Here is a 25,261-nt window from a genome sequence, read left to right as displayed (position 1 = left end):
TGAGCCCTAACAGATTCATCCTCATGATGCTGGTGCTCCCCTGATGATATGGAATGAGCAACCAGCCCAAGGGACTTGCCCATGGCTATGTTCCTTACAGCGTGCAAGGAGATTACGTTGGTTACAAGACCCCTAACTATAGCTGTGCTTTTCAATGGGGTGACCAGCGGCAAAGAAGGACAGGGCTCATGTGTGCTTAACAACTGTAAGAAAGGGAGTTTGGGACAGGTGCAGATTGTCATGCAGGGAAAACTCTGGCTGTTTCTACAGCAGACAAACTCTTGTGATACTCAAGGCATGAATACACATGATGTTAAACTTCTGTGATTGGATCCCCCAATGAGTTTTCTCATCCTAAAAAGCAAAGGAGGGTGTTGACTGGGGCTGCAGTGCTGGGGAATGGGGTTTGACTCTTCCCCCTGTTTTGTTTACCTGATCAAAAATGCTTCCCCCATGGCTGCTTTGATTTCCAGCAGGTGTTGTGACTATTCTGGGAGTCATTTGAAGAAATGGGGGGAGATTTAAAGATTCCCCCCACCAGTAGTTCTGATTCACATGGGGTCCCTGGTGGCTGCTATTTAGGACTGAAAACCATATTAGAAAATCCAGACAGAGAATTCCAGTGTCCTATAGAGCCTGTTTTCAACAGTCAACAGTTTTTTCCACAGTCCACAAAAAGTGGAACTGAAACTGATTTTTCACAGCACTTCATATAACACTGTATTTCTCATTAAAAGCCAGCTATTCCCATTTGTACTGGTAAGATCCTTTCATAAGTACACTTGGAAGTAAATCCTGTTTGACAAAGTTTGTGCTGCTCTCTGGAATTTTCCTTTTATTCCTTTATCTTACAGGCTATTTTCTTATGGGAGTTACATTTATGAACGAGCTATTAATTAATGGTTCTTATTTTTAAGATGGGGGAGGGGTGGATGTTTGTGGCCCAAACACTGCTCATTATTTTGATTACAGAATTACAATAATAAAAAATAAAAATTACGAGCAATGGCTTTGGTTGCAAAGTAAAAAGTGGTGATCAATCTGCCTCCCTATCATGAATTCAAAATTAAGAATGGATTCAGGAATGCTGCTCTGAAAGAATACATAGTAATTGATTTTGCTAGAAACAGAAGGAAAACTTAAAGACACAGTAGCCACAGTAGTTCAAGATATTATTCTCTTCAGCCTGATGCTTGTGTTTTAAACTTTAAAATTACTACAAATCAGGTGTGAAATAAGGTGGCTGGACACCAGGGAAAACAATGAGATGTAATAAAAAAAGGAACATTGTTCACCATTGCAACTGGTCACTTTAACCTGTTGTCTTTGTGATTTTAACTTCTTACAACAACTGAGCATTTCTTAAATTAGAAAGTTATGAATATACCAATTAGATACTATTTATTTTTTAAAAAATAGCAGCTGAAATTTTTACCATTTTAAAATTATATTTTTTGTTGTGCTAAGCATTGGAGAGTTTGTTCCTTCTTCCTAAAGACTTACATGCATAAGTAGCCTGAGCCTAGCTGCATTCTTCACCACTTCAGGGCGAAAGGGCAGTTCCTTCCCCATAAAAGATCACGGCTTCTGCAAATGCAGCGAATTATTTTTCTCCATATTCCCTCTGAAGAGATCATTCAGACTGAAGAGAATACAGATTAGAGTAGACAGATAGCTCCTACAAATACGTATGTACTTCTGAGGTCTTGTTCACACATGAATTTTCATCACTTAGTGACTGAACCAAGTTGGGAACTTGCATGTGTGAATGGACAATGAGAGAGACACCTCAGACTCAAAACTTACCTATTATTTCAAACACAGTGCTATTCATTGGAATTCCTTTGGACATGTAGCTGTCAATCCTCAAATGTACAGTAAACAAGTATTTCACAAGCATGGCCCTTTTCACACTGCTTACCTTGACTCACAACGATGCGGAACATCGCGCTAAAAACGTGGAACATCACGTTTTCTAGCACAAGATTTGCGCGACAAAACACGATGTTCCGCATTTTTAGCACAATGTTCCGCGTTGTTGCAAGTCAAGGGTAAGCAGTGTGAAAAGGGCCCATGTGTGAACCAGCTCCTAGAGGGTGGGGCAATAGTATAGTAAGTAGTGCTGAGTTCTTTGACCTCTTTCTTTTGCTTTGGGCCTGGGCTCACCATGAACACACGAGATGGATTCCTGTTCCTCTTAAAGAGCTAAGCATCTGGCGTTCTTGGCTGATTCAAGTCAGTCCAATGGGACACAATTTGCCTTTGGACCCTGATCATCTTCTGTGTCCATATTTCTGATACCTTCTAGTCATAGCTCGGAAACCATCACTCACCACTCTTCAGGATACATCCAACTGTCTATCCACCTAGTCCCCCCATCAAGAGAAATAATCAGTATGTTGGTTTTGGCCAGGGCAAAAAGAAAAGGACAAAGACAAGGGGCCAAGTGAGCATCCAGAGTGCAGGGCAAGCAGGAGCTGAGCTTTTTCTCAGCTTCAAAGACTGCTATTGCCTTAGGACCTCACACTGAATGGTACCCTCTCTTCTGCACCATGGCAAGATAGCAGATGAGATGAGAATCATTCATAAAACTGCATGAGGTCCCAAGGGGATAGCGGTCTTTGAGGCCTGAGCATTAATGTGGTCATTGTTTAACAGGCTATTACTTTTGCAGGCACAGGCTCTTGGGATCACCAAGGTGAAAAAATTCAAAGCCTTTCCAGAAATATCACTGTAAAGGTGATGATGGATAGGTGCTGAGCAAGCAAGCAGAGGAGGCGGGGCAGTGCTTCAGTTGCATGAATGAACGGCTTGCAGTCAAGAGCAGGGAGGGAGCCTTTTTCTCTTCAACATCAAGAGCCCCCTTGTCATGTCTGTGTATAGCCATGCCATGTTTATTTGTTTGTTGTATCACTGATGCCGCAGTATACTGAAGTTATAATGCCTTAATTCTAACCTGTTGTAATCTATCCCCTAGCCATATTAACCATGTTCTCTCCAGTGTATAATTATTGCTCTCCGGGCCCCAAGACAGGGCCTCTCACCTTATCTCTCCAAAAGTATGCATCTTCTAGTTAGACATGACCTTGAGTGTCTAGATGCCAGTTTTGCTACTTTGCCAGATGCTGAGAATGTACTGATTGTCTACTCATAACTATAAGAGGTTCTCACAGAACCCGTGTAATCTTGCACACCAAAAACCTAACCATTGCTGGAGTGCGGGAGTTTTCAAGTATATCAAAACCAATATGTTTTCATTCCTCACTTTTACTAAGCTCTGTGATGGAGTGCAGACCTGAACTGTAAAATCCTGAATAAAGCCTTTTCTATTGGAACCGATGTGGGTTCACTGGAGAGGGACTAAGGGATCTACCTGCCAGGAACTGACACTCCTTACTTTAATTATAATTTGGGAATTGTCAATTACAGAAGCCTTTTCTTCCATAGGAGGAATACGATGATCACTTTAGAACATTCTAAAGAACCTGCATGTTCGCTAACAGGCTCAGATACAGATTCAGTAAGCAGAAATATGTAGATTGGGCTGCAGAAAGGGAGAATAACTTTTGGGAACAGAAAGCCAGGGAAAAATAACTGGGGAAGTGAAGTCATGTTTTGCATCAACAAGTTCTGAAGAGGAATAAAGACTGTGATATTGTGGTAAGACATATTCAATATTCATAGGATTATGTGACTATTCCTTTGCTGCTTTAATGTTTTTCTCCTGCTGAAGAAGGAAAGGGAAATGAAGTTTTGGGTTTTGGAAGAAAGGTCATCCTGTTCCCAGGATACTATGGATAACTCCCCAAGATAATCTGTAGGGGACACTCCTAAAGGATGTGTGTACGAGTAGAGAGGAACTATACAGCTACATATGCTAGCTTCCTTCTCTAAACTGCTGGCCAGGACCTCTGCTGTGTGGCAGAGTGACTGTCAACCCCCATGGCAAAAGGGCAGAGCCAAGATGAAGCATGGACTGCAGTGGGGAAAGAGGGGGGAAGCAAACATCTCCGTCCCTGTCTACAGTTTCTGCAGGGAATTTGGGGTCAAGCAAGATATTTTTTATTAACTTCCTAGCCTTGTACCTTCAGTTGTTTCCCTGTTAAAATTCAAAAATAAAAAAACTCACTTGCCACTATTCCAATTGGTCTTTCAAATTATCTTTTTTTGTTATTTAGGCATTTGTTATTTAGGCTGCCTCAATGATTCCAATAAAACCAAAATATCCATTACCAGTGTAGCGCAACAAAGCATGTTGGCACAGAACATTAATGTCCAGAAATGGTTTAGGGTATAATTAAAACAAATAGGTTTATTCTTAGAAACCAGTTCACTAGGAATTCAAAAGAGAAAAGGGTTTCCCCCTCCCCCCAAAAACCCTGTCTTCCTGCTAGACACAGGGCCATTGTTTTTAGTTGCACATATATATGAATTAAAGTCAATTTTCAAAGCTAGATCCAACAACTTAGGGGTAAATACCCAACCTCCACTGACCCCAAGCGTGTGCCAAAAGGCAAATGAAACAGCAACACAGGAATCTACCCCACTGCGGAAGAAGCTGTATATAGCCCCAAAGAGATTAGTGAAAGATTCACTTAGGTTACTTCAATCCCACATTTTAATAACTTTAACCTTTAGGATTGGAGAAGGGGTGACTATGCATCTCTTGTAATGTGACTCAATCAATGCTTTGTGATTAAAAGAGATAAAAGTTGTGAAAAGTCAGTCAGGGTCACCTAGTACATATCTTTCACCTCTTAGATGAAATCTAACGAGTTCCTTGAATATTTATGAATTCTTAAGTCATTGGGCATTCATTTACTAAGCAGAGGATTAAAAGGGAAGAGCTAGGTTCTATTATGTAGGTGTCAAACAACCATTACATATAACAAGTAAGAGAGACTAGTTAGGTTGGATTCTCAAAATGGAGTTTTGTTCTTTAGAACTGGAAACCAATATTGTTGGTAATGGCCAACAAGGGTTTAATTTGTCACAATCATTACATAGCTTGGATTGGCTTTGGCAGTAGTATCTTCCTAGTCTCCGCATAGGTTCAGTTTCCCGTCAGAAATTCTATACTTGCCATTTACCCCAAACAGGTTCCTCCCACTTCTGAAAATGTTAGTTATATTCCTTTCACTGTATTGCAACAGATAGGTTACTTACCTTATCACGGATTTGCTGCCGGACCTTTTCCCGTTCAGCCTCCATGCGTGCATGCTTTGCTTTGCGTTCTTCCTCTTGCTGGCGCAGGGCTTCTTGTCGTTCTTCTTCCTTCTTCTGGGCATCAGGGTCCTTCTCCTCTTCACCCCCTAGCATTTTACCCATGTCTTTAGTGGCTCCTGCATGAGATTACAGAAACCACAATCAGAGGGAAAGAGTATAACTCCTCAGAACGGTTCATTGCCTTCAGACAGGTTTCTCTGCAGTCACACTCCATGCTGCCTTTTCACCTATACCTAAAAAGTGATCGAGAGAGGGAAGGAATAATCATATAGCTCCACTCCACAAGAGCTGAGTGTGCAGTTCATTAATACTTTTTAATTTAATGAGAGGACTGAGAGGTTGAAGGTGCTGAGGAGGCATTTCAGTTGAATTGCCTCCCTAAATCTCAGCCCAAGGTGACCAGTGAGAGGGCAGTGGAAATATCACAGGCACAGGCCATGATGGAATCCAGACTTTCTGCCCTGGCATCACATGGCAATTCTAGGGGCTTTTCTTCTTGGTGGATCCCATGCAGAAACAAAACACTTGGTGGATCCCCTGCAGAACTTCAATATCAGCCCCATCCCTTTCTGGAGGCTGGTAAAGCTGATGTGGAAATACCTCATATCTTCTGCCTTCCCCACTTGGTTCTAGTCATCCAAACATTTCTGTAGTGTGAGATTCAGGCACACTGTGTGAAATACCACTCTTGTAGTAAGGATAAAATATATTTTACCAGATTGCGTTATTTGCAATTATAACAAAGAAAATCCGAGCAAAGTATGTAGAGAAATGGGGGTCTACAAATGCAGTTTTCAAAAACATTTTAGTAGTATAAGAAGAACCCTGTAGAGCCACTATGCACATCACATTTGTGCTTCTCCCATTCCAATTTACTTCTAACTTGACTCCTGATATGTCATAACTCTCAAGTGTGTCTTGCCCCTTTTAGCTGCTTATAGCTGGTGGCCTACTCTCTTGGCCATTTCCTATGTCACAGTGTGTGCCATGCAGCCATGTACTCAGGATCCAGGTGTTGCTATAAGCTCAGCTGTGTCCAAGATCAGCCCTGTATTTTATGGTTTTATTTATTTAGTAGATTTATATGTTAACAGCAAAATGTTGTTTTGTTAAAAGTGAAATCAGACAATCTTCTAAAACTGGGTTGGATCTTAACAGCTTTCCCACTTGATCCCTCTATGCTGCAACACTCATACCACATAGCTTTTGTACACACTGGGGGGACCATAGCCTGTTTGCTGGTAAAAAGGGGTTTCCCATTCTTTCCTTAACCTGCAGATAATCTGGTATGGCTCAGCCCTCACACACCAAAGCTCAGCAGCAAGAACTGTATGTAAAAGCAAATCAACTATCATAAAGCCCAGTTGGCAAAATGTGCACCATAAAACGCATAATAAGTGATAAAATACTGCAAAGTAGTAACATGTTCAGTTACAAGATTGGGCAAACAAGAATGTTTTGACCTGATACTTCGCACGTTGTAAAATAGGTACTAGGTGAAACTCCGGAGAGGGTTTTCCAGAGCCTTGCCTGCCATCTCTCTCTCTGTTTAAGGACCAGAAGGTTCAGTGCAGCAGCAGAGGATAGGAAGAAGACAACAGATTAAGAAACGGCAGTGTCTTTTTCTAGGCATTCTTAAAGTGCTTGTTCATACTTGAAGGGAATGGGAGGACTTTGACAGATTAAGTTCCTGGGCCAGGTGAAGCAGCCAGAAGTCTCTATGCCTGCCCACTAAAGCAGCTGAAAGCTATCAGATTATCCTAGTGTCAGAGATCTGACAGCTCCCTTTTCTAGATGAAGTGCCTCCACATAGCAAGAGTCCTGAACCCGGCACGCTCCCTTCTGAGTGTTGGGGGAAGATTAAAAGTCAAGCTGTTTTGAGATGGTGGCTCACAGAACAAATGGCCTGCTCAGTGTTGGGTCACTGCAAGATTTCACTTGAACTGAATGTCGAATCTGGCAGAAAAACTGCAGAATCAGGTCCATGTCCTCCCCTCAGAGCAGTGCTTGTCCTCAGTTCAAAACTCTGTTCCTAGAAAGTGGAAAGATGGAATGGGTCTTCACAGGGTGAACAGATCTCATGGAAAATGGCTCCAGGTCAGGGACCAGGAAGTCGTCTTTTTTTCTGTGTAGACGCCAAACAGGCCAACATTGAAAATTTCATTATGATGTGGATGTAAGACACAACTCTAGTACTAGTAAGATTTGCATATCTCATAAGATGTGAGTTTGCAAAATGTCAGCAGCCATTCTTTTGCTTGAGGCATACCTTTGAACTAACTGAATACCTATAAGCACATATCCCTAGCATAACTCTAGAGAGTGCTTGTATAACAAGCATTGACTAAGCCCCCCACCCTGAAAAAATCCCAGATTTCTTCATAGCTAAGGTAGTGATAGTTGGAATTCAATGCCAGAAAGGCAATATCCTGTAATTCATATTAGACAGTGAAGATAGCCTCACCCCACAAGTGATTGTTGTGCTATGATGAGCACTAAGTTGGGGCATGTACTGTATGTGCTCATTTGCTGTTTTAATTCAAAGATAGATGCTGTACAGTCCAGCACTAGAGAAGGGGACATTAAAGAACTGGGGTTTTTTAAAAGGGAAAACCAGTCAAATGTTGTAGAACTGCTGCAGGAGGAGGCTACACCTTACTTAGTGTTTCTTTCCTCTATTTAAAAAGTCAATATAGGTATCTGTTTGAATGAGCTGCCCCAAGCAGGCCTTTGGAGAGGCAGCATATAAATCTCTCAAATAAATAAATAAAAAACAATAAGGAGGAGTAATCAGTTAAAAAATGAGTAAGCAAACAAATGTTTTGAAGGACTTGAAGCGGTGCAGACTGGTGGGATGGAATGAAAGTGTGCCTCTAGTAACTGATGACATCAGTAGCACTAGCCTATAGATGCTTGTAATGTTTATGTGGCCCCAGTTCACACACCATTCCAAACTTCAGTAGATACACAAAATACTGTGTGCTGGGAAATGACACTCCAAAGCAGCCTCCTGAGATTGCCACTCCATTCTAATTCATGGCACAGCTGGTTCTGCAAGACCATGTTTGTAATGGAAGTTCAACAGAGCAATGGAATTGTTTCTCAATTGTCGGCCTGTGGACTTTTCAGTCCCAGCTTTTCCAACAAGTTCTTCCTGAATTTGGGTTGTGTCCTCACTATGGATGGTTTCAATATAGGCAAATCAGAGATCTTTACAACTCGGACCGTTTAAAGGGAGGAATAAGATTGAAAAACTCGGAATTAGAAGAAGTGATTTTACAAGAAGGTAAAAAAGACATTTTGAAAATATATAAAATACTTCTAAAATGGTATACGGAAGATGAGACAGTCAAAGTCCAGATGGTGAAATGGGCAATAAATTTTCATAAAGAAATAACAATGGAATCATGGGAACACTTGTGGAAAAACACTTTGAAGATTTCAACTTGTACCAATATTAAAGAGAATGTATACAAAATGATGTATAGGTGGTATTTAACACCTAAGAAGATTGCGCTTGGAAATGCAAATATGTCAGACAAATGCTGGAAATGCAAAAAGCATGAAGGATCATTGTATCATATGTGGTGGACTTGTGAGGTAGCTAAGCAATACTGGGGAGATATAATAGAAATAATTAACGAGGTTTTGCAAACCCAAATAAATAAGAACCCAGAATTGCTGCTACTGAACTTGGGAATGGAAGATGTTCCAATGCAGTATAGAACATTGCTATTTTACATGACTACAGCAGCAAGACTTTTGTATGTGCAGAAATGGAAAGTGCAAGAAATACCAACTATAGAAGATTGGATTTACAAATTGTTGTACATGGCAGAAATGGATAAAATGACAAGAAAACTGAAAGATCTGGATCCAGGAGAATATTTTGCAGACTGGGGGAAACTGAAACAATATTTAGAAAAAAAAATGGGATGTGAAAGGAGGACTGTGGCAGTTTGAGAATTATTAATTTGTGATTTTATAAAGGGGAGAGAGAAGTAACTTTACCATTAATGGGGAAATTTAGTTATTAATTAAACTAAGCAAATATTATTATTAAGAAGACTGTATTAAAAATAGATAGGTTAAACAGCTAGGAATAGAATAGGTATATTAGAGAATCTGAGATATAGAAGAATTTGAACATGCTTAGAATAAGGGATACAATATATATAAGACTTAGTAGAACATAGTTAAAAATAATTTAAATGATAAGACGGGTTAAGGGTTGGAAAGCTGTTGGAAGTCAATAAGGAGGGGGGGAAAGGGTGGGGGTCGTTAGAATTTAGGTAATATGGGGAATGTATGTAAATTTATGTACTCACCAATAATTTTTTTTTTAAAAAAAGTTCTTCCTGAATTTGCAATTCCAATATCCAGTGAAGCATATGTTAAGAACATTCTCTACCATGGGGAGGAGCTGCTCTCTCCCTTCTTCTAACTAATGTACATAAGTGCCATGTGGAGACAGGAGCTTGGTGCGCGCTGTGCCATTCTGAGTAACTCAGCCGGGAGTCAGGCAGAGGCATTTCCCATTGCAGTTTGTCAGCAATTTAGAACTACAAACCAGTGATGGCTTCCCAGCCCCCCAGGAGACTTTATGGTTTTTGATGTATTGTCGAAGGCTTTCACGGCCGGAGAACAATGGTTGTTGTGGGTTTTCCGGGCTGTATTGCCGTGGCCTTGGCATTGTAGTTCCTGACGTTTCGCCAGCAACTGTGGCTTGCATCTTCAGAGGTGTAGCACCAAAAGACAGAGATCTCTCAGTGTCACAGTGACACTGTGGAACTACAGGAACTACAGTGACACTGAGAGATCTCTGTCTTTTGGTGCTACACCTCTGAAGATGCCAGCCACAGCTGCTGGCAAAACGTCAGGAACTACAATGCCAAGACCACAGCAATACAGCCCGGAAAACCCACAACAACCATTTATGGTTTTTCATCTTCCTGAGCTCTATCTCCCTACTTTTTTGCTTTTGTGACTCATCATTGCTTTGCCGAAACTAGCCAAACCCTTCACATAGCAGAGACAGTAGACTTTCTGCTTGCTGTGCAAGCAGAGCCATATAGGATGAGAGGAGGCCTGTGTATGTCTGGGCTGTGTTTGAACAGCCTTGGCTGATGGGTTATTGTGGGTGGAAGTGAGGGATGGGGCAGAGGCATCTGCTCCAGCTAGCTCTGTAATACAAATTGGAAACAGTCTGCACAGGCCTGGTATTTTCTTAGCTGCAGATCCAAGGATGAAAAAGCAAAAAGACTTCATTACAACATGTGTCTGTGAAGGGGGAGATGGGCTCTCTACTAGATCCAGTTTGTTATTCCTGAAGAGGCAGCAAAAATCATAGCCAAGGATCCACCATGGGAAGATTCATGAACTTCTTCCTAGGAGGGGATACGAAGTGATGGATGATTCACACTTCATAAAGCTTGCATGACAGACATGTGGGTTGGATCCAGAGGAGAATGTCCATGGACGGAGGCAGCTAATTTTTGCTGAGTCCCCCTGCTCAGCAAAACTCCCCCACTTGCTATTCCTGGGGGGCGGGAATCTCCTATCCCCCTGGAGCAGCATTTCAGGTGGCATTTTGAATGGCAGAAAAAAGTGAGAAAATCACACCCTACTGGCTCCAGTCCCATTTGCCATGCAGAAATTGCTGCTGTATCCAAGCTACAGACTGTCAACTAGTTGTGCACTGGGATTTCCATGCTAGGGACTGATTCTGGGGCATGTGTGGGCCTCATCTGGATTGGGACTGCAGTGTGTGAGGGAAAGTTTCTTCCCCCACCCCATGGCCCTTTCCCAACCTGAAACGGCCCAAGGAACTGCCATTTACCCTGCTGGGGAAATTAACATGACTCAAGGGCTACATAGGACTCCTAGATCACATCTGTCAACAGTCTGTGTCCTACTGTGCGGACTTTGTAATGTGTGAATTGGCTCAGCAGTTAATATAGGCCAATGGTCATCAGAGCTTAGCCCTGAGCTACTTACTGTGAAATAATCAGAAAGAAGAGTGTGCTTTTGAATAGGCCTAGCTTATCTCTCATCTCTGAGTAACCACAACCAAGCTAAGAATTAGATAGGAGCCCAGGACTAAGGGAATGACTGTCAGGAAGGTTTGTGCCCCAACATTCTCATTTCAGAGCCTAAGAAGTAGATCTGAGGCACCTCTCATAACAACAACAACAACATTTGATTTATATACTGCCCTTCAGGACAACTTAATGCCACATTCAGAGCGGTTTACAAAGTCAGTTATTATTATCCTCACAGCAATTACCCTGTGAGGTGGATGGGACAGAGAGAAGTCTGGAAGACCTGTGATTGACCCAAGGTCACCTAGTTGGCTTCAAGTGGAGGAGTGGGGAATCAGGCCTAGTTCTCCAGATTAGAGTCTCACTGCTCTTAACCACTACACCAAACTGACTCTACACCAAGCAGGCTCAGCTACACTGCCTGCTCCAAATATGTTGCATCACCACACTAAAAGTTCTACCATAGCTCATTTCCTAGGGCGATTCCGCACGAATGGTTTTCCCTGCTTCAGCTTCTAAATGACCTCGATTTTTTCTTGTGTTTACACACGTGGGAAGGCAATCCTAGCAGCAGATTCAAAGTCACTGCACGTTTTGTCCGTTTTTTCCCATCCTGCTTTCCCCCGACTTATTTGTCCATTCGCAGCAGATTAGGGATTTTAATCATGCGGAATTCTTTATCCGATGTTCTCCCCACCCTTGCCCTTTTCTCTCACCCTTCGAATCAACTTAATTTGATTGGCCAATCATGTTTTCTAAGCTACACCCACTACCCTTTCCCTTCCCCTCTTTTTTTTTTAAATGTAAAAAAACATTGCAACGTTTCTACAAATCTATGCAGAAACATATCCTGTGTCACATGACAACAGTTGACCAATAACGGGTCCATTTTACAACACGCCAAATTTGTTACTTGTTGCTCGCTGACAGCTGACAGCTTCTGACGTAGAGTGAAAGTGTGATGGAGGGACTTCAGCGTTCAACTAGTGGTCTAGGCATTTCATGGAGGAAGAAAGAGACTGTCCTCAACACAACACCTATCACTAAACCACACTGCTCACGAAGAAAGCAGGAAAGATAGACGCGGGGACATTGGTAACAATTTTCCCTCCAAATGTCAGTAGCCAATACTTCCACAATATCGGCGGGAAGTGCTCTGGCCTATCCAATATGTTTATTTGATGCAACGTTTATGTGTAGCAACGTTTTTGGGGGGGAAATTTTTTTAAAAAAAAGATGTGCATCATTCGACACTTCCCCCGGAAAAAGCGACGAGGAATCGATTTTTATCCTGTCAAAAATTCCGCATGATGGACTTTGAGCCGATGAAATGTGCGAAACAAAAGCCTAATGTGGAATCGGGGAGAAGTGGATTCGTAGGACTCCACCGCGGCATGACTGCTCAGAAAGTCCGATCAAAATTGATCATGCGGAATCCCCCTTCGTTGCAAATTTTTGAATGATATATACTTTGCAGAAGTGCCACAAAGGTGCTATACTTCTTGGTATCACTGAATCTATGCTGGATAAAAAGGATACAGAGAAGCCAGGATAATCTGGAATATAGTGGTCTGATAGTGCTTCCTCTAGACTGGACATAATGACAGGTAGGGGCTTTCCCCCAAGTTCAGTAAAAGAATCACTACATTTGGTGTAGTAGTTAAGAGCAGCAGGACTTTAGTCTGAAGAACCGGATTTGATTCCCCACTCCTCTGGTTGAAGCCAGCTGGATGCCCTTGGGTCAGTCACAGCTCTTCCAGAGCTCTCTCAGCCCCGCCCACCTCCCAGGGTGATTGTTGTGGGGATAATAATAACATACTTTGTAAATTGCTCTGAGTGAGTGTTAAGTTGTCCTGAAGGGTGATATATAAACTGAATGTTGTTGTTGTTGTTGTTGTTATTCAACTAGATTCTCTGCCCAGAGATCTCTCATTAGCAGCCCAGTTCCAAGTCCCAAATGCTGGTGCATTGCCAAAACCAGCGAAGCAACAGTGCTGCTAGTTGGTATCCTGTGTCCACTCTGCAGATAGGAAAAAATGCCCCCGACAAAGCACAAAAAGCACAGCAATTGCACTGCAGCCCACAGCAACCCTGCCATAACCCACCAATCATGCAGCAGTGTGCCACTGACTAATGGCCAGATTAGATGATATCCTGTCCCTCAGTCCTTCAAAGGAAAGTGGAACCATTTTAGAGCCTGGTTTATTTTTTTTTTACTTTCAAAATTGCTGTGGGAGCCTAATCCTGCAGGGGACTGTGGTACTAAGAACTGAAATGGTCACATAGCCTTTTTGGCTCTTGAAAATGACATGGAGGCATGGGTGATAGGAGCTTTACATCACCCTGTACTGCAGTCCCAAGAAGGATCAGGCTCCCACAGGGATTTCAAAAGTGAAAAACAGGCTCTAAAGTGGTGCCACATCCCTGTGACAGACTCAGGGACACAGTATCATCTAGTCCCACTTCATCCATGACATGCTGCTGATGCCACCCAATTCTACAACAATTCCTGAATTACACTGGCCAGATGACAGCATAGCTCTGATGCAACTTTGTGTTGTTCTATTTCCAAACACACTGGTATATCTACAATATTCATGCATAGGGTTTAGTTACCATTCTAAGCTGTTCAGAGACAAGGTTTAGGATTGCACTGTAAATGGCCCACAGGTTTTAAAAAACAGATAACAGCAGTTATGAGACCATCTGGTCTCGATCATAGCATAGGAGCGGGGAGGGTGTAATTCTTATGCCCATACCACTTTTCCCGGTAAACAACCCCACCCCCCTGCAAAGTTGGCTTGTATGGTTTCTTCTGTGAGACAAATGGCAGCACACAGGGGAAGGGGTGCAACTTGCCCTGGGAAAACAGTGATGGGAGAAAATGTTAATCCCCCTTCCTCTAGCAGCATTTCCCTGATCTAGTCCCTTACTTAGGGTTACCAATGCGGGGAGGGGGGAGAAAAATGCCCTTTAATAGTGTAGAAATGAGCAGTTGAAGCTTTTCATGGCATAGCGATAAATATCGGCTGGTAAATACCGTCCCATTAAACCTCTGTTTAAGGAACAGAACATTTTGCCTCCAGGATGTTGGCAACCTTAGATGTCAGGGAACATAGGTGTCTTTTGGAATACAAAGAAAATTGGTCTGGCTGCTGGACACGTTAGGGATTAGAGTCACAGACCAAAGTGGGGTATATATTTGGGCTGCAAGCTGAGTGATTATTTTTCTTACAAGCATGGGATGTCTGGAAGAGTTTTTTTGAGGGCAGAGATATAGTGGATACGAATGGAGAACTAGTGTGCTCTGACAGCAGAAGCGTGGAGGACAGGCTGTGGCAAAGGGAATGGCGAGTACAATGAAACTGCTCTCTGCAAGCCTGAATGATTGTCCTGGAGGAATCACTGCCCGTGCTTCAGAGGGTGGAGGAGAGCCACGGAGAATGGAAATTTAAAGAGCAGGTCACATCCACTCTTGTTTGCTCTTTTAACAAGCAGCCTCCAAACTTCCAAAACATTCATTAGCAAAGTCTCTTGATCTTTAAGGCAAGACTGCTGTCAATGCCATCTTTTGGACAATATACCATGGGAACTGTAGTCTCCCTTTCCAAGAAAGTTGTGGTTAGTTTGTTACCGTGCAAACATTTCCCTCCAACTGCCTAATTTGGTGTCTGTGGAGAATGAATCATTGGACTAAAAGAGATCTTTGTGGTCATCTAATTTCCCCCAAGACCTGTGATAAGATTCACAATAACGGAATTGTTCATCCCAGGGTGTAAAACCATCTCAATTTAGCAAAAAAGATTCAGTAAAAAATTCTAAATGAAGTTACTGAAATGCAGGAGACTGATCACAGATATTAATATTCAGCATCAGGAAGGAAACCTCAGCTGCTGGCAAAACCACCTTTAGCCAGTAACACTTGTAAGCCGGAGTGGAACAACTGAATATTGTTAACTAGCTGCCTACTGTTTCATTGCTTTATAATAAACCAAATTAAAGTTTTTTAAATAACTAGCATCAAGCCTCTGTTAACATGTGCAACGTCTGGGTGATCAAATGTCAGACTGTAATGAATACTGAGATGTGGTACAATGTGTCTTTACACTACTCTTTCGGCAATACAATTTAGTACATGCAGGTTAAAAAGCCTCATTTAAAACCCTGACCTTAGTCAGAACCTTTTGCTTGTCTGGGGGCTAATAAACACTCTAAATGATTTCTGCACTGGCCTACAAAGAAACCAGTATTCATTTATCTCTGGCTTTAGTGTCCCCTGCCAGGGACAGGGAGCAAGCCCTGGGTGATGATGGCTGCCTGCCAGCAGCTGGTGACAGGCAAGATGTTTTGAGAGTGACAAAAGTGGCTTTCCGTGATGTCAATGCAACTTGCTTTCAGCTCACTCTTTCCTAGGATCAAATAGGTTTTTGAAACAATACGCAGACCTGCAAAACTTGTTTACTAGATTTAAAAGAAAAACACATGTAGCCATCCCCTCGTCGACCCTGTTAAAAAATAATTTGCCAACTCTGGCTTGGGAAATTCCTGGAGATTTGATGATGGTACCTGGGGAGGCTGGGGAGGCATTTCTGTTTCTCCTAAATTCTGCCCTCTCATGCTGCCGTTTTCTCCAGGAAAATTGAACTCTGCAGTCTAGAAATCAGTTGTAATTCTAGCAGAACTCCAGGCCCCATTGTGAGGTGGCAATCCTAAACTTGAGGCTGGAACATGATGTGAGAGATGGTGGAGGGTTAAATGATTAGTGCAGAGATGAGACTTACCCCCTAGGGCCTGCTTCATCACAAAATCCATACTGCCAACTGAGTTACTGAGCTCTAGGCAATGGCAGAATTCTCATCCAGTGTTGCTGATGGGAGTCTTTGGGTCAGTTGCCTGGAAGAGAAGAAAGAGAGGTCAGATGAGCAAGAGAGAATAGAAAAATAATCCTACTCAGGACTCTGCCAGTGAGACTAGGGTATGCGCAAAGGTATAGTTCGTCAGGTCATTCAGATTTGTGAAAAATCACATTGAAAATGAGGAGAGAGAGACAAGCCACATTTTGCTGAACTTTACCTAGAGAATTTGCTATATACCTTGCAATTCTTGTCCACCCTTCCTAGCTGCTTGAGGATTTGTGTTTATGTGAAGATTCAGAAAGTATTTGAGCTGCATGGAGGTGTTAAAGGGACACAACATTTTTCTCCAGGCTAGTTGGCAGTTCCCCCGCTTGCTCCTATTATCATCTGTTTTCTGACTCTTTTCCACGTTGAAGACTCTTCTCAGTGTGTCCTCACATTCTGAAGTAAGATGGGTGGCGGGCTGCAAGAGATGGGATCTTCATGAAATACCTTCCCTGCAGCCATTCATATAAGCGTATGCTTATATACCACTCTTCTGGACAGATCAGTGCCACACTCAGAGCAGTTAACAAAATCAGCATTATTATTATAATCCCCACAATACAGTTGGAGAGCTGGGGCTGAGAAGAGTGGCTTACCCACGGCCACCAGCAGCGGGAGTTGAACCAGCAGAGTGCTAGCTCAGAGTCCAGCCACTTAACCACTATGCTACAGCAGCTACATGAAATCTCTTCAGCTTCAGACAGAAGCCAGAAAAGAATGTTCAGTTCAGCTAGTGTTTCCCAACCTTTTTTCTCTATTAAGAAATCCCTAAATTAATGTTTCGAATCCCAAGGACACCTACCTATGGAAATGTTTAGAGGTCAGAAAAAGTTGATGTCAGGAAGCACAATTCAATTATTGCTAAATTATAGTCAAGAAAATTTATTTGTAATGTTATACATAACCTTAATAACCATCATACTTCAAGGGATATTTGAAATTCTTTGCAGTATTTCAAAATGTCATTGATTTATTCTACTATTTCTTGCAGAATCCTTAGTGATGTCCTGCAGAACCCCAGACTTCTGCAGAACCCTTGCTGGGAAACACTGAGTAAGGTCTTGGGTTGGTTGCTCCCACCCTCATTGGTTATATTGTCTTGGCACTGTTGGGATTTGTGTTGTATATTTCATGGTTAACTTAGGTTGAGGTGGGGCTCAGTTTTCTAAAATATCAAACTAATTGTGTGTGTGTAAAGTATAGTCAAGTCACAACTGACTTATGGTGACCCCAGTAAGGGGCTTTCAATGCAAGTGAGAAGCAGAGGTCATTTGCCATTGCTTTTCTCTGCAGAGACTTACTTGGTGGTCTCCCATCCAAGTATTGGCCCTGCTTAGCTTCTGAGATCTGACAAGACTAGGATGTACCATGCCACCTACCCTTCCAATCAAACTAATTACAAATGAATAAACAGAGGTCAAGAGGACCATGGCTAATTGGGGTAGGGCCTTCTGAGTGGATGGTACCTCAACTATATGTTATTGTAAATCTAGGTAACAAATTAACAGCTCAGTCCTGAAGGGGGGTGCGGAAAGCGCTCAGGGAGCGAATGAAGGGACATGCTGTCATAACTCAGACTTATTAACCCTCCCCCTTCTCTGATATTGTGGCCACTAGTGGGGGCTCGCCACTGCTGCAGGCCACCACTGGTGGCCACAATTGGTGGCCAGATGGAGGCGAAGGGCGGTGCAAGTCCCAGCGTTGGCATGAGGGCAGGCCAGGGCCCCCCCTCTACCTTCCCACATTCTTCCATGGCTGTGTTTGCCTGTGGCACCCTTGGCAGGGGGCGGACCCAGTGGGCAGGCCTGGGGCATAGTTGTCTGACACTAGGCTGTCTGACAGCTGGGCTGACGAGTTGGGCCCATATAGAGCTTGCTAGCCCATGGTGGTCATGGCCCAGCCACTGCCTATGCCATCCCTCACCCCTCCCATAGCTGTCAGGGAGCCACCACAGCTATTGGCTGACAGAGGTGAGGATGGCAATGGGACGCCTGCCAGGCCGCCTCCTCGAAGGACCACGTCGCTCCTTTCTGGTCTCCACCGCCAGCATTGCTCATTCTCCAATGTCCACTGGGAGTGCCACCGCAGCCACACTGACATCCAACCGCCATGGCAAACCTGGATCTGAGGATGGGGCTGCTTGACTGATTTTGTTGAATCTGTGTTCATTATTGCGGTTGCTGATGATTTAATCATTATTTGGATTGTTGTGATTTTAACTTTTTAAAAATTTTGCCTTTGAGGCATTGCATGGAAAGTTGGGACAGACATTTAAAATATAGTCCCTCTTCTCTTTCTCTGGGGACCTTGAAAAGAAGGGAGGGTGTGCCTGCTGAAATGCTTTTCTCTAGGCAAGGAATAAATGTAAAAGAGCTTGATCTCGCTTCATATCAAGTTCCCCTCCTCTTTCTCTTCATTTCCTCCATCTTTTCTTTAAAAACAAAACAAAACCAAAATGGTGGGGATGGCAGTGGTGGGACACGCCTTGATGGCCCAGCAGTGACAAGAGTGAAAGCTCCTGCTGCAGGAGTAGCATCACAGTCAACCCTTTCTGCTCCAGCTGGAAATAATTCTTTTTTTGTGTGTGTAAATATTTTATTAGTTTTTTCATTAAGGGTAGGGGAAAGGGAGAAAGCAAGAAGCAAAAAAGTATCGTACATTCTGCTTGAAACAGCACTCTACTTATCTACATTTTTCAAACTGTTAATCACTCAACTGTGATTACAATATTGCCTTGATATAATGACTACATTCAAGTCTTCATATTTGTTTCTCATCCAGTTGTAAAAGGGGGTCCATGGTGCAGCAAAGTCTTCTTCCGTTTGTCCTTTCATTAGTAAAGTTAGTTTGTCTAGTTCCACATTTTCCATTATCTTCACTATTAGCTCCTCCTGCGGGGTATTACTGGTCGTCTCCAATAGAACGCTAGTAAAATTATTGCCGCTGTCACTACATGTATAATAAAATATTTCTGATCTTTATCCAAGTCTTCTGGTACACAGTTTAACAAAAATATTTCAAGTTTCAATGGAATTGTAATCTGTAAACTTGTTTGTAAGAGCCTATGGACCATTATCCAAAATTTATGTACCTCTTTGCAAGACCACCACATGTGATAAAATGTTCCTGTATGTTTCTCACGCTTCCAGGAAATATTAGATTCATTTTTATACATTTTAGCAAGTCTATCTGGTGTTAAGTAATAAGTACAATCTATAGAACATCTTATATAAAATTCTCTTTAAACGCCACTGACTTAGTTATTTTAACATTCACTTTCCATATCTTGTTCCATTGCATTGGATCAATACTATATCCTAAATTTTGTGTCCATTTATTCTTATATTCTTCTACCCCCTCATTTTTCTTCTTCATTTGCATTAGAAATACATATATCTTTTTAATCAGTTTTTCATCACCAGCTGGAAATAATTCAAAGGGTTGCTCATGCCCTTTCCCAACACCAAGACCCCTTACAGAGAGAAGCTGTAAATGACCCTGGGACCCTAGCCATGCAAAGCAAGTAATTTACCACCAAGCGACAGTCTCTCCTACCCACTGCTTTATTCAGTTTAAATTTGAAGAACTGCCAGTCAACAAAAAGAAGATCCAGTCCTTTCAATGTCCCTCATGGAGAAGTGTAATCTATTTTTAGGGCCCTGGGGTATATTTCTGTTGAACGTTCACAATGGATTAGCAGCTGTCATTGCCAATGTGAACTGAGCTAGGTGCTTGATTATAAAACTCATGCCACTATACATTTGTTACTCTTTAAGGTGCCACAAGACACTTTTTTTTTGTCTGCAAAGGACAAGCTCAACTAATCTTCTAGAATCTACTGTTTTACTGTAGATGCTTCACCTCTGATAGTTCAGTGTTAAATTGGATTTACCACAGAAAGAGCAATGGGATTAACATGGAATGCAGTGATGTCTTTGAGTCTTGGTCCCCACTTATGCCTTGTGTGTAACTTCTAGCTATTCCTGATGGTGGTTGGCCTAGTATACAGATTATGATAGCAGACATGGGTTTAAGTTCCTGGGCAGGTCATTTAGCCCTCTGCATCTTCAATCCTTTGTCTCTGAAATGGGAATAATCAGGAGTTGCCTGACAGACCTCTTGTGAAAGTGACAATGAGGGAGAGGCAACTTGGAAAGCAGGTTTTATGCCACAAGTGTTCCACAGACGGTAATTAAATTGTATCTTAGTGATATACTGAGTCTCTCATTTTGTTCCTTTCCTTCAGCTGTTTCTTACTTTTTAACACAAAGCCCCTTGAAGTCCCTCTATCATTTAAGTAATCCTGTTGTCACTAAGCATTTACCGTTGCTCTGAGGCTTCCACCACTCTTCTATCTACAGTGAACATTCCTATGCTGCGCCATTTATAAATATCATCAACCTACTCTGCCCACTGCTTAACTGTTTACACTTTTGGAAGGGTCATCTGGGAAGCATGGGATCATTACCCTGATAATGTAAAGGGAACATTTCTTGGCTCTAGAAAGAGATGCTTTTTGCCTTAACTATAACATTACTGTCCTGAAGAAGAATTCTATTTAAGAATTCTTAGTATAAGTGTCAGCAGAAGCTGAATCCCGCTTAACACAGACACCATAGAACTGGGAGTGTGTTTTGGCAAGAGTGGTTGGGTAGTAGGTTAGACTGCCTTTCAAACCAAAAGAAGAAGGCTTAAATCTTTTTAGGAGAAGAAGATTACTTCCTGCCCAATTTCTAAAGGGGGGGGGTGGCTCTCTGAGAAGGATGTCGGATCTGTTGTGAAGAGAAAAACAGTTTTAAACTAACTTCAGGAAACCTGAGTTGTCATAGGAAACTCTGTGAAGAAACACTGTTGCTGTAACTAAAGTATTAAGTAAAACACCTCTCATTGCTAAGAACCAATAATATAAGAAACTAAGCTTCAAGGAAACTATTTTGCCTGTTACTCAAAGTGTATTCCGTACTACCAGCACAACTTTACCTCAGATCTTTCATTCCCTGACTGCACTTATTCAATCCTTGCCTGTTAAATAAAGTTATTTCCTTTTGAACGTTATATAGCCTGCAGTGCCATTTCCAAGAAAAAGGAAGAGAGGGCTCCTGCTTCATGCCATCAAGTTCCTGGGTTGGACTAAAAAGCCAAAATTTTATCTGACTGTCAGGGTGGGACAAACAGATTTTCAAACCATAAAATTAACATGCTGCTTGGGGCTGCTCAGCCAAAGCAGGCAAACTGAATTTTGGCGGGAAAATCTGCCTCACAGTGGGGGAGTGAAGGGGCGGGGGGGTCTGTCACAGATGCGTTCAATTGTGCAATTGGATCCCAAAGGCTTAAACATAGCTTGGATATAACTCTGGGAACAAGCTGACACAGTTTGTGCACTGAACCCTTAAGCGATGTTATAGAAACCTACAAATTAATGCTCATGAAGGTAGGTACAACATTTATGGTGCAATCCCAGAAGAGTACAACTTTGCTTATGACCACCCTGTTAGTGCTTTATATACTTAATTACATTTACACCAGGCCCTTCCTCTGAGAAGCTCAAAATGGCTGATCTACTGGGCCTGGTTGTTGGGTGGCAGGATTCCTGGTACAGTAGCAGCTGCAAGAGTGTCTTTCCTTGTACTTTGGAGAGCAGTCTCTGGCCTTTTCCCATACAGATGGCCAGTGATCAACTCACTCTAGGAATGCACCTCTGAGGATATGAGTCTGAGCAGCCTGGAAGCAAAACACCAATATGTGATGCGTCTTGAGACGATTAGACATGAACAAGGATTCTGGCTGTGGGCCAAAGCTCATTCTGATATTCTAGCAATGAGTCATGCACTGCAAATTGTACAAAAGAAATGAAGGGAGATCGAGATCCCAATCTCCTCAAGTCTTCCCTTGGCTAGTATTTTCTTAAGTGAGGCACTTTGCCAGCGTAAAACACTGGTTAGAGGAGTTCATTTCTACAACTGCAGAATGATAAGGATGGATACATTCTGAAAAAGTCATGCAGTTCAATTTTGGAGCTTAAGACATGATTCAATGTGCACCAAATAACTCTTACAGTGCAATCCTAAGCAGAGTTACTCCAGTCTTAACCCATTGATTTCAATGGGCCTAGACTGGAGTAACACTGCTTAGGGTTGCATCGCCAATATATTACTGTATAGCAGAAGAAAATTCTTTATGAGCAAACTTCTTTATGGTCAAACCTGAACTCTGGGCTGGCCCTAATGTAAAGCAGGGTTTGGCAGCAGATATTAAAATGGTCTGTGCTTACAAACCTAAAGATGACATCTTAAAAGAGGGATTTCTACCCCTGAGTGAGAGACAGAATAAAGATTGTCTTCTCTAAGGAAAAACTGCACATTATGGATTCATGTGGTTTGGTCTTTAAAAACAAATGCAGGGGTTAGTGGGTGGGAGGGGCCTGGATCAGGGTTGTAGCCCTGGGGAAGCTTCTGTGCTGTTTCCCATGCGGAAATTGTGTCTCCTGGGCTGCTAGTAGTCCTGAGGGGTAAACAAGACAAGCAAAGAGAAAGTACTTGTCTTATTTCCCTATCACAGCAAATAATAGCCTGAGATAGGAAGAATTTCATTTGGGGAAATGACACGTGTTAAACCTTGGTTTCCCAGCACTACAGCCTTGATCCAAACCCCCTGAAGCTGCTTTAAGGCTAAGCTCTTTCTCAGAGATCCACTGCAGATCACTAACATAACTTATAATGATGATGCCTGCTTTGATAGATGTGTACATCACTGAAAAATAAAGTACTTTTATTTTGCTTTATATACAAATGTATACCAATTGAATTTATGAATATGACTAATTTATGTGGCAATTGTCTACAAGTTCTTTAACTGGCCCTGATTTTTTATTTTTATATATTTATTTATGAATTTTATATTTTACCTTTCTGCTGTCATCAGGGCCACCAAGGCAGCTTACAGATTAAAAACATACACAATGAATACATGTTTCTGTTCATTCCAGAGGGGTCAGAAAATCAGGAAGCAAATTACTAAGATATCCTTGAATGAATTAGGCAAATTTTGTCAAAGCAATCTTATTATTCTTATAGAGTGCATATATTTGTCTTTCCAAATTCAAGTCTTCCACCCTATGAACGTCCTACGCATCAAAGTATGTGCTGCTACTTAGCAAGTCTACCCCAGCTTATGTGATTTACTGTAAAACTTATCAGAGACCTGCTTTATAGTTCTTTTCTGAGCTCATCGAGGAAGTAGAGACCACTGTGGAAGTACACTAGTTACCTTTTGCTTGGACAGCTTTGTTGCACTTGATAGCTTCTCCACCATTTATATTCACACTTTTGAGTACATTTCTGCATCTTGAAACATTTTATGAAAACACACAAATAATTCTATTGCCTGCCTTTGATTTCTAGTAAAACAAGCTTGATACCCAAGCTTCACTACAGTATTTAACTACTTTAAATTCAGTTATAATACTTATGGGTATGTAACATTTTTTGGTTTGTGGGGGCTTTTTTAGTTGGTTTTGTAGTATAATAGCATAGTACCCAAGCTTCCCAAAAGTATTTGAATAAAGCGAAGTGTGCTGATACCGAAAACTGATGAAGTTAATTTTGAAATGTAAGATTTATTGAAGAGATTTTTAAAAGGAAAATATTGTAGTGCAAGAAATAAAGGGAAAATATGTACAACCTTTTTTTTTCTACTGAAGGACCTCTTTGTAGACCTCATTGGTGGTTTCCCCCTCAGGTGCTAGGATCACCAGGCTGCTGGGTAAGCTCACTCTGGAGCAGGCCATGTAGAACTGCCCATGTAAGAAGCAGTCCTCCCTCAAGTCAATTCCTGCCACCTTCAGTGTCTGCCCCTGGGACTTGTTGATCGTCATAGCAAGACAGGCCTTGAGGGGGAACTGCAGTCTCTTGGATTTGAAGGAGTTCTCTGATGGTATGAGTGGTATGTGTGGTATGAACACTGACCCCCCCCCCCCCCGAGCACTGCCGGTGAACAATGTGGCCTTGATGAGGTTCCTGTGGAGGGCTTTCACTCGCAGTCTGGTGCCATTGCAGAGTTTGAGTGGGCTGAGGTTCTGGAGCAGCATTACCAGAGCCCCCACTTTGAGGAGAAGCTTGTGGGCTGGGAAGCCAGGAGAGTTGAGCGGGTTGAGGAACTCCATGGGGTAGTGGACCACGTCATCCATTTGCACCAGTGAGTCCACAGATCTGTACTCCATTTCTGCCCATTCAAGGGAGTTAAGTTGTGTTTCATTAATGAAGGCAGTGTTGTCATTCTTGGGGGTCAGAATGGCATGCTTGCACAGCTAGTCCATGGACTTCTCTGTAGTAGTGGCTATATCAGGTTATATCTTGGCGGTTAGGTCTGCTAGAGTCGTTGCTACTGTGCTGAGGCCTGCAGGGATGACCACCTTTCCCTTGGACTCAGGACTTGCTGGTATTTGGCCAGTGCTGCTCAGTGCACCACAGGAGTACAATGTGCATAATTCTTTGCCGAATCTTTAAGTTGCTTCCTCCTTTTAGCATCTGTATATCTTGCACAATGTCTGTCAGGAGACTTCTTGGGGACAGTAAGAGGTGATGGGTGCAAGAGGTGTGAGGTGGAGTTGGACTGAGGAGGGGTGGTGTGGTGGGCAGATTCATGTGAGAGGTTCACACTGAAATGGCCCCTAGAGAGGTCGTGCACCATCTCCCCATGAACATTTAAAGACTCAGTTGCCATACTGACTTTTATATAAAATCCCTTTTCAGGAGTCTTGTACTGTCTTTCTTCAACTGTCTGCAGTTTCCTTTACCAGATTTTTACCTCAGAACACAGAGTTCCACAGCTGACCCATCAGCTTCCCTGCCATACAGGAAAGCCAGGCCCCACAGGGAGATTGGCAACCCTAGAGAGGAAGAATGGGAGGTTTATTTTTACCTCAAGACACATTCAGTGACTCCCAATAGCAACTGTATACTCTTTAGAATGTTGGGGAGAATGTTGGTCAGGCCGCATATGCAAATGACCTCAGAGAGGCTGAGTTGGCAGTTGGTGTGGGGGGGGGGAGCAGCCTCCCAGCCACACAGGGAAGCTGTATCCCTATGGGAAAAC

At 42.4% G+C, this 25,261-nt stretch overlaps 1 protein-coding gene across 1 annotated transcript in view; it reads right to left on the bottom strand.

The window, feature by feature from the left end:
- The window catches only part of CPLX2 (complexin 2), a 165,926-nt gene that overhangs the window by 3,101 nt on the left and 137,564 nt on the right, over window positions 1–25,261 (bottom strand). The window contains exons 4-5 of the mRNA XM_054976138.1: window positions 16,049–16,160; window positions 5,167–5,342 (exon numbers count right to left, since the gene is read on the bottom strand). Of these exons, the coding sequence (XP_054832113.1) occupies window positions 5,167–5,342; window positions 16,049–16,079 (207 nt within the window). The 5' untranslated portion in view covers window positions 16,080–16,160. The remainder of the gene's footprint in view (window positions 1–5,166; window positions 5,343–16,048; window positions 16,161–25,261) is intronic.

This window comes from Eublepharis macularius, chromosome 4 (assembly GCF_028583425.1).
Source record: "Eublepharis macularius isolate TG4126 chromosome 4, MPM_Emac_v1.0, whole genome shotgun sequence".
Taxonomy (NCBI): domain Eukaryota; kingdom Metazoa; phylum Chordata; class Lepidosauria; order Squamata; family Eublepharidae; genus Eublepharis; species Eublepharis macularius.
This window is presented reverse-complemented; position numbering and strand designations above follow the sequence as displayed.